Source organism: Hordeum vulgare, chromosome 6H (assembly GCF_904849725.1).
Source record: "Hordeum vulgare subsp. vulgare chromosome 6H, MorexV3_pseudomolecules_assembly, whole genome shotgun sequence".
In the NCBI taxonomy this organism is placed as follows: domain Eukaryota; kingdom Viridiplantae; phylum Streptophyta; class Magnoliopsida; order Poales; family Poaceae; genus Hordeum; species Hordeum vulgare.
In genome coordinates, this window is record NC_058523.1 from 97,303,980 (window position 1) to 97,313,291 (window position 9,312).

At 41.0% G+C, this 9,312-nt stretch overlaps 2 protein-coding genes across 4 annotated transcripts; one reads left to right on the forward strand and one right to left on the reverse strand.

Annotated features, from left to right (window-relative positions):
• Positions 1-596: 596 nt before the first annotated feature.
• On the reverse strand, positions 597-3,833 carry LOC123404689. Of its 2 annotated transcripts, XM_045098627.1 has the most exons (3): positions 3,758-3,833; positions 1,027-1,182; positions 597-930 (listed from the first exon to the last, which is right to left on the reverse strand). In XM_045098627.1, exons 2-3 carry the CDS (start codon positions 1,180-1,182, stop codon positions 883-885), a joined length of 204 nt encoding a protein of 67 aa, XP_044954562.1. In that variant the 5' UTR covers positions 3,758-3,833; the 3' UTR covers positions 597-882. The 2 variants fall into 2 exon arrangements, with proteins under 2 accessions (XP_044954562.1, XP_044954561.1); XM_045098626.1 differs by lacking the exon at positions 3,758-3,833 and having other exon boundaries at positions 1,027-1,188.
• A 3,305-nt stretch (positions 3,834-7,138) lies between these two features.
• Positions 7,139-8,992, forward strand: LOC123402600 (CRIB domain-containing protein RIC10-like). 2 transcript variants are annotated; one of them, XM_045096532.1, is made up of 5 exons: positions 7,139-7,393; positions 7,576-7,661; positions 7,835-7,932; positions 8,067-8,154; positions 8,581-8,992. In XM_045096532.1, exons 2-5 carry the CDS (start codon positions 7,604-7,606, stop codon positions 8,808-8,810), a joined length of 474 nt encoding a protein of 157 aa, XP_044952467.1. In that variant the 5' UTR covers positions 7,139-7,393; positions 7,576-7,603; the 3' UTR covers positions 8,811-8,992. The 2 variants fall into 2 exon arrangements, with proteins under 2 accessions (XP_044952467.1, XP_044952468.1); XM_045096533.1 differs by having other exon boundaries at positions 7,838-7,932.
• The last annotated feature ends 320 nt before the right edge of the window (positions 8,993-9,312 follow it).

Sequence of the window (9,312 nt, forward strand, 5' to 3'; positions counted from 1 at the left end):
AGTTCGTTGAACTGGAAAAAAAGTTCACAAATCTTTAAAAGTCCCTCATTTTGAAAAATGTTCATCCATTTCAAAAAAGAAGCTCATCAAATTTCAGAAACATTCATCAATATTCAAAAAAGTTCAAAGAATTTTAATAAAAATCGTAAAATTTTGAAAAGGGTTCGTTGATTTGGAAAAAAGTTTGTTCGTTTGAAAAAAAGTTAACCAAAAAAAGGCTGCGCTTTTTCAAAAATATTATATAGAAAATAACATGAAAATGAAAAAGTAATAAAAAGAGTAAAGAGAAAAAAACAGTCCTGAAAAACCTGAATTAAAAACCCATTTAGAAAGCTTTCGGAAACTTCACAAAACCAGAAAAACCTCTCTTTCATAGGGCCGGCCCATGACTGAATGCTGCAGGCCCGGTTAAGAAAAATGCACTTTAACTTTAACCGGCACCTGCAGCGCCAAATAGGATTTGCTGCAATTCATCCGCAGGGCAGCGCGCGATAAGTAAGAAACAGTGTATAATCCTTTCATGTACTATTAGCTTGTGCATTTTGCACTCTTTATTTTCGGGGCTTCAGCCTGAAATGTGCATGAACTGGCTTGCATACAGATCAAACGTAAAATACGGCATGATCCCTAAAAGGCACACGTATACCAAGAACGCATATTCGATATTTGAACATTTTTGCTGTCAGATCAGGTTCGCTCACATCAGGTGCCCACAAAAACAAACAAAAGGAGAACTAGAAAGGCATCCACTGATGGAACTTTGATAGCATTATTTGTGCAACTAAAAAAGACGTCACGGGCTCATAACTTTCGAACAGCAAAATCCTTTCAAAGAACCACTATCATGTCAAAGTACTGAGCCAACAGCAAAGCCACTCAAGGTCACTGCTTTTTCCCGATACCGTGAGACATGTTGTAGACACCACGACCCTGTTTGCACAACAAGATACATGTCACTGGCTAAACGGAAACAAGAATAGGTAGAAAAAAAATTACAATCATGAACAGACAAAAATCCAAACTCACAATCAAGAATAGGCTCGAGGCAGCGAGCGCAAGGGGGATGCCGACTGAGATGATCGCGTCGTGACGCCCTTTCAGGTGAGTGTGCTTGCTCAAGCTCTGGAAATACTGCTGCTGTTTAAAAAGCCTCTCACGTGGCAGAAACGGTGATTCTGTCATCTGCATTAGTGCATCACCAGAAAAGAAACTAAGACAGCATGTTGCAAGGTGGAAAAAAAGAGAGTGACAAATCTTGGGAGGGAACTGAGCAGTGTAAAAGATACATAATCTTTTTCTTTTGCAAGGAGGATGCTATAATATGAAGGGCGCTGGGCTGTAAGGTGTAAGCATAAGAAATGTAATCGGGAATCAGCACTGTTGGGATCATTGATATGAATCACTCTACTGACTTAATTTGAAGTTTCAAAAAACCTTCTAGTAGTTCCTAATAATCGCTCTACTCGATACATAATAGGAACCAGACAGTACCCTAGTCCCCTCAACCCTCCCTCCTCTAAACTAGCACACCCCAACATTTCTTGAAATGTTGCTAATCTTGTTCAAATGTCCACTTTTGACACGTAAGCGCATCATCTCCAGGTGGATCAAATTTGAGAATTTGTATGGCATCAACAGCGTGCACTTGAATGAAGACAGGAGCAGAAAAACATGCAAACTAGATAAACTATAAGTTTTTGTCAAAAAAACCACATGCACAATCGAATTGGCATAAAATATCCCCTGGGCCGTGGCGGCAGGCGTTCCAGACGACACGTGGCACCTGCCGCCACGGCCAAAAGGTGGCAGCACTGTTTATCCGGGTGCGGCGGCATCAATGCTCATCCAAAATGAACCGTATTAAAAAAAATCAAAAAATAGCAAAAAAACACAAAAAATTCTGAAATTTTGCACCCATCTAGAACACTCGATCATCTGTGCTACCAAAAAAATTCAGTTTTTTTGAATTTTTTTGCTATTTTTTTATGTTTCTCAAAAACATTGTTCAGTCGTAGTGAATCATTCCTCACGTGAACAGTGTTGCCGACTCCGGCAGTTGCGGCAGGTGCCACATGTCGGCTGACGCACCTGTCGTTACGATTCGGGAGTCTTTTCTGTCAATTTCAATCGAAATTGATCCTTTTTAGCAATTCTGTTGATCATGTCGTCTTTTTGACGAAAAATCGATAAACTACCACACCTAAGGTAATTTAGAAGAAGCTAGGAACAGCTTGTGGACCGTAATGGCATCATAATCGACAATTATATGGCTGATCATGGCTAGAACCCATACTCATATCACCATATCAGAAATAAAAGGAGTCTTAACTCTTAAGCAGGCAATGAAACAAGGAGCTCGCTTCGTAGCGGTCCCGCACGGTTGCCTTCCCATGTGGCGGCTGGCTGGCCACGGCGCAAATCGCGTTTAAGTGCATGTTTCAGGATTAAAAAAGTATACAAGAACGGCTTTTAGGTCCAAGAATGTAGTAACATCAAAAAATTATACTGTCGAAAAAGAGCATTTTGGCAGCGCATGCATGCAAAACATTTTCCAGTCCTAGTCAACATCTTATGCATATTTATTGTCAATCTTAAAAATGTTTTATCTCAGAAATTAATAATTTTATTGGAGATTCATCTTCACCGTTAGGTTCGTCTCGACAAAACTTTCAAAATAAGATCTCGTGTTGACATGTTTCGTTGATTTTTTTTGTCGTTCCTAATTACCACATTTATGTCATCATATTTGTCATCTTACAAATGTACAGTTGTCACAAAAATTATACATAGTTATCGTGATAATAATTTTATACTTTTTAAGTATTACAATGTTCTGTGAAGCTAAAAAGTGTGTATTAAAGCATTAATAATAAACAAGCAAATGCTTGAACCAGCATAAGTATAATGAATCAAGTTTTTTACTCATTCATGAAGGTGATAACCAAGTTGATTTAATGTGAGAACTATATAACAAATAATATGACAAGTAAGTCATAGTAATCTGACAAGTACCGATGAAAATAAAAATTATCAAAACATGTTAACATGGGATCTAGTTTTGAAGATCTCGTCGCAATAAAGTCAGTGATGAAAATGGATCATTAATTAAGATACCGGTTTGGAAGATAAATCATTTTTAAAATGCAACTAGCTACTATAACTCAGCAGCGTGTAAGTGCAAAAAATAGATTCCCTCTTATACTCCTATTAAACTAACCAGTACTACATTATGTTAATCGGTAAATCATCTCCGTCTTTTTAAGATCTGACACATGTGTGCGTAGGAAGCCCATTAGATTTTCCCATGAATCAATCATATATTCAAAAAATAAAAATGCCACACATATATTGAAAGCCGAACGCTTCTGTGACTCCTCCGCACAATGACATTAATTGTAATACCCCGCATCCACCATTTGGTCTCTCGGCGTGTGTCGTCATGTAACCTTGCCATTCCAATTCAGCATGCGTCGTCCCGTTCTAATTATCTCCAAGGTGTTGAGATCGCAGCACGGATGCATGGCACCAGAATCCGACGCGTGTCCAGGCGGCCAGAATCATGCATGGACGAACTGCACCACACGCGCGCCCAGCGGCTAAGCTCCGACAGGCCGGCGCCAGGGATCGTCGAACCAACGTCGACTAGATCCTAGACGCACGCGGCGATCCACATATCACGCGAGAGGCCGCACATCGTCAAACATGCGATCGAGAGCGTGGCGAGGCGGGACAGGCGGCGGGGAAGGAGAGCGCGCACCTTGGCGACGACGAGGAGGACGACGACGATCTTGCGATGGTTCGGGGAGTGGAGTGGCGGAGAGGAATTGTGGGGAATGAGAGAGACGTGAGAAGAGGACAAGAGCAGCAGCACCGCTTATATGGGCCTAAAGAGTGGTACGTGTGAGATGCGACCCATTCAACGGGCGGAGTGCGCCCATTAGCTTGCTCCTCCTCCGGCAGCTCTTATTCATGGGCCAGCCCAGGTAGCGGCCACTCAAGAAAAAAAAAACAGCTGGTGGCTCGGGTATCCGTAAAGAAAAATCTCTTGGCTCAGATTTTTTTTAAAGATCCATATATATGTTGTTGCAAAACCATATTTATTTACATTTTAAAAATATTCATTTTTTTAAAAATTCCATGGATTATAAAAAATTGTTCAGAAATTATGAAAAAGCTAAAGAGGAAAACAACCAGAAAAATTAATATTAAAAAAAGGCATATAAAATAGAAACCTAACAAGAAAATTGGTATAAAAATAGAAAAGAGAGACACCGGAGGAGAATCGCTGAAAACCAATTATTGCTCAACGCCGGAGTTGGGTCGACCCATCACACTCGCTTTATATTATTTCCTCCATCCGAAATTATTTATCATATAAACATATATAAATGAATATATCTACAACTAAAATACATCTAGATATATTTATTTCTGTAACATGACGAGTATTTTTGGACCAAGGGAGTATTTAGCACTTGTACATTGCAACTAGAAATCCATGCTTCCTCATGGCTTGCGAGTTGTATTGGAAGGGGCATGCAGAGTTTGAATAGCTTCAATAATCTATACTAGCATTTTCAGGCCCATGGGGAACCTTTCTTTCGTGTTCCTCTAGAAGAGGGGAATTTAATTATTTACTTCAATCAGTTTTTCATATTTATGTGCACATTTATCCCTAACCTTGCCTCGTATATGCATGGGACACAAAGAGAGTCCTGATATTGACGTGTTGCCAAAATGCCATTATGCCAACAGCCTCCAGACCCCCTCCCCCACATTGTCGTCGACAAGGCAGTTCAAAAAAAAAAAAAATCACCATCGATAGAGGGAATGCCAACAAAGTCTATACATGCCGTGGAAAGATGGTGGTGGGGCGTTTTATTTTCCTTGGACATCAGAGTTAAAGTGTCATGTCATGACTCTTGTGGCATCCTCCTTGTGCTCCCGCGAATAAAGGTTTTCTTGGCTCTGATGAGGGAGGGCGATCACGGCAGCATGCCTTCAACTTGATCCAATGTTTGCAGTCGCCGTTAGATAGTCTAGAGACCTGGATGTGATTTTTCTTACTTTTAATGTTCTTTGTACTGTCTTGACAATTGATGAACAAATCAAAAGTTTTTAATGCGGAAAAAATATCGGAGGGTGGCGTGGCTTCAAATCCACCTGGAAGGAAGCAATTTAGGTGGAGTTTTAGAGTTCAGGGATGGAAGAGGCATTTTTTCCGTGTTTTTTTAAACAGGGCAGATAACGAGGGGCGAATGAGATGGGTTGACCCAAAGTGTGGTTCGGCGAGGTGGCCTCATAGAACACAAATCACGACAGTCTTTGTCATTTTTATATTTCAAAAACAGGTCCTTTGCCATATGAAAAAGGAAGCATCACATGGCTTCCATCGTAATCTTATCGTGATCGGCGAGCCGTCAACTTTACCCTTCTCGTGAGATTCGTACCAAACCGGTCCGTAAAAAAAGAAAGTTTCGTATCAAATTTCCTATCCAAAACGCGATTCTGAACCTCTGAAAGAAGATCTCCAACACCTCAGCCCCCCCAACCTCCATGGGGATCTTTGTTTTTGACTCGACAGAAGAGCTCCAAGACCGCAACAGCTCCTCGCCGATCACATGACGATCATGCCACGATCTCAACAGCTCCCAGACCGCCAACGGTGCCAATCCGGGTAGGTGCGAGGCATGACCGGATCCTGTCCGATCTGGGCCAACCAGTGCACATAGACATATGTTTCTGCGCCGATCTCACGATCCAACAGGCAACAGCTTATCCACACGACATGTCTGCAACACTCCCGAAATATGTTTGTTATTAGACAAGAAAAGGAAGTGTTTAGCTGTGCCCATTTCTCTGCCAAAAGAAACAGTTAATTTGCTTAGCTTGTATCGATGAGTTCGTAGCGCATTACAGTATTTTTATATGCGCCATAATTGAGGGTCTTTGTGCTGCAGGAACTCGGAAAAATACGGCGGTTCTGCGTCACTAGGCGTATCGGAGGAGACGGGGCCAATTCAGAATGACAGGTGGTGGTGGACACCTGGTATTTCTAGTTTCTTTTTTTTCTTTTTGGTAACGGGACACCTGGTATTTCTCCATTGATGAAATGGCTGCTGACCTTGTGTGGAGTTAAGAAAATGGAGAGTTCTGGAATATTGTAAATGGACATTGACATCAGGTTCTGGTTTCTGTTGCTGAAATGTTGTAAACGGAGTTAAGAAAATGGAGAGTTCTCAAATATTGTACTGTAAATGGTAGTAGTAGTGATGTCTCTTTCTGGCTGAGCCTGCAAATGATGGTATTATCTGTTTGGAGAACTGGTAAGACAAGCAAGCCATGGAGATTGGTTTCTGATGCTGCACTTGCTGCATGGTAGGAAAATTTCAAGGCACAAGCACACAAGCAAAGGAAGATAATATAAGTTTTATGTCACAAAAGTAAGCTACTAGGAACAAATATATGTAAATAAAATAGATCTTCAAACACATATCTTTGCATTGATGGAATGAGACACATCACCATTCCTCAAAGAAATAGGTCAGATGTATGCTTCGCAGGAAAGGAGGTCACTTCATAGATGAAGGTCTATTATCTTCTTTCTCTTCTTCTTCGCAAGATCAAATACCAAGTACAAAACTAGCTGTGGGTGGCATTTCAGCTGGTCCTAAGTTGCTGTTGTGCTCTTAACTGCACACCTCAATGCTACCTAATACCAGCAAGACTACATAATATCCTTTCAAGTCACTAGGATTAAGGACCATGAGCCACATGCCTGATCTTAAGCTGACAGACATGGGCAACCATTAATTGGACCTGAAGCTTTCAAGGAATTTAACAGTGGGCAGTCCAAGTTGTATGCATAGTAAACAGCCAGCCTTTTTCCAGAGCAAGCTCCGCAAAACATTCAGTTTACTAATAAGAAACTAATGCAGGAAAATAAAATTCAACTTCTTGTTAAGAATATTCTGATACTAACAGTTCGAGTTCCCTATTTTTTTATGGTGGAACATAAAAAGTACAAGGAAATGATTGGCAGAGGAACACAATCCAAGTACAGCTAAAACAGCAACAAGTTGGTGTTTATCAGCAGGCATGAATTGGCCCCTAGAGAATAAAAAAGGAAAAAAAAGTCGACGACGACGAAGAAGAAGAGGTGCAGCCAACTAACTTGCCACCATATTTAAGAAGTTGTCATGCTACCCTCTCAGAAGATTTAGCTCCCTCTTCCTCTCTCCTCCCTCCAAACCAAACTCTTGTTCTTCATCACCATCATCAGGCCCTAGCTTGCTTTCTTGATTCCTGTACAGACTGAAACTGGTTCCGAAGATTCAGAAATAAAGTCGGGTTTACGAAGTTTTTGGGCAACTTGAAAGTACTTTCTCTTGAGGTAAGCTGCCTTCTGTCCTTCTATACATGTCGTGCCGATATGTATATGATTCTGAGCCTCTGAGAATCTTTTGTTTAGCATGTCATGAGAGCTGAATTTCCCGAGAAGGCGAAAACTGCTAATCCTAGCATGCATTTGTTCTGAAGCATCTGTGATCTTATAGGACATTTCCATTCTTGTAGGAACTTTTCTTTGTGTAGGCCCTCACAAATGGCGGTAAAGATGAAGGGAATCTTCAAAGGGCTGAGGATATTCTCGCACATGTTTGGTAATTATCCCATCTTTCTTTGTTGCTCTTCTATTTCAAGCACAACTTCAAATGCAGTTATGTTTAATTTCTTTTGAGACATAAATGCAGTCAAAATACTGCGCCTATGGCTATGCACATCTCAGAAATTAATGAATGTAACTTCTACTTACACATGAACTGTTGTTCTCCAGCAGCTCAAAAGGAGCATGAGATGGAAATTGGGTTCCCTACAGATGTAAAGCATGTGGCTCACATAGGTTTGGGCACCAGTGACACATCTCCAAGCTGGGTAAATACACAAATAACTTGGAGGCCTTTCAAATTATCTTTTTGTAGATCACACTTATTATGCCATCATAATATAAGTCTATCTATTGTCTTCTAGTATTGTCACTGATGGGTAATGTGCATTGTTCATTTTAGATGAATGAGTTCAAGTCATCAGAAGATTTATCTGCAGGCTCTCTGAGCACAGCTGAGCAGTCAAGGCAGACTTCTTGGACCTCTACAGGTAATTAGCATCCTCTCATACATATATCTCAGGACCTAAATATAGTCAACATTCAAAAAACACCTAAATATATTCAAAAAAGGGATAAAGTTTCATTCAGGGGGGATCCCTAATTTTTCCACTGTAGAAGTTTTACATGCCTTATATGCCACTCACACATTGGCCTGGACCGGACCCACCTTGTCAGTGCCTCGATGACAGATTTGGATATAAATTAAAACATATCGAGACATTACCTATATAAGATCATGTCTCTATTGGTGCAAAATCTGCATGACTAATGATTAATGTGCATAAGCGTGAGAATCTTCTTCAGCAGTTTTCTAACAATTAATCAGTAGTGGCACAGCACTACACAATTCTCCCATTGGTTGCCTCCATGTTTACTAGGTGCTGACCAGTAGTATTACTATTATATATCTGCAGACTTTGAGCCAGCAAGATCCATGCTGCCAACTGAGATTAATTTCCCAGACAGACCAGCGCAGGAGTCCTCCTCCTGCCCCCCAAGAGGCCCCAGGAAGGCAAGGAGGAAGAAGACCAGGACATCGTCCCCTACCTCCTCGGCAAGATCGTCTTCGTCGAGGTCGAGGGCCTCCTTCGCGACGGCGTTCGATGATTTCAACGAGTCGCAAAGAGGGGTTCGAGTCGTCTAGAAACCTTGTGTGACCACCTTGCATATACATACATGTTTCTGGTTTAGGGAGGGAAATGATTTGTGAATTGCTTTATTCTTTGTCCAGTTTATTAACAGTTGGAGCCATGGTTGGAAATGCAAAAGTAAGTTGGAAGGTCGATCGATGTTTTGTCCATAAAGCTTTGGTATCACACAATCGCACATCTTGTTTCGCATTGTTTTTTCAAGACAAGTAACTGTAAAACTGCTGATCAAAGGCATGCATGCCTGCCAGAGTAATGTCAATGATCATGACATGTTGTGGATTAAGACCAGGACAAACGTGCTACTGACATGATGAGAGGCAGAGATGGTTCATCATGCCCATGGTTGGCACTTTGTTCAAGAGCCATGTAGTACTTCCATCAGAGAACATCATGGATGATATTATGGGCTGCTATATTTGGCCAGCTAAGTTTGATCAGCATTTTTGCAATTCGGTCAGTAATTATCTGCCTGAAGTGATTATGCAGCTGCAGCCT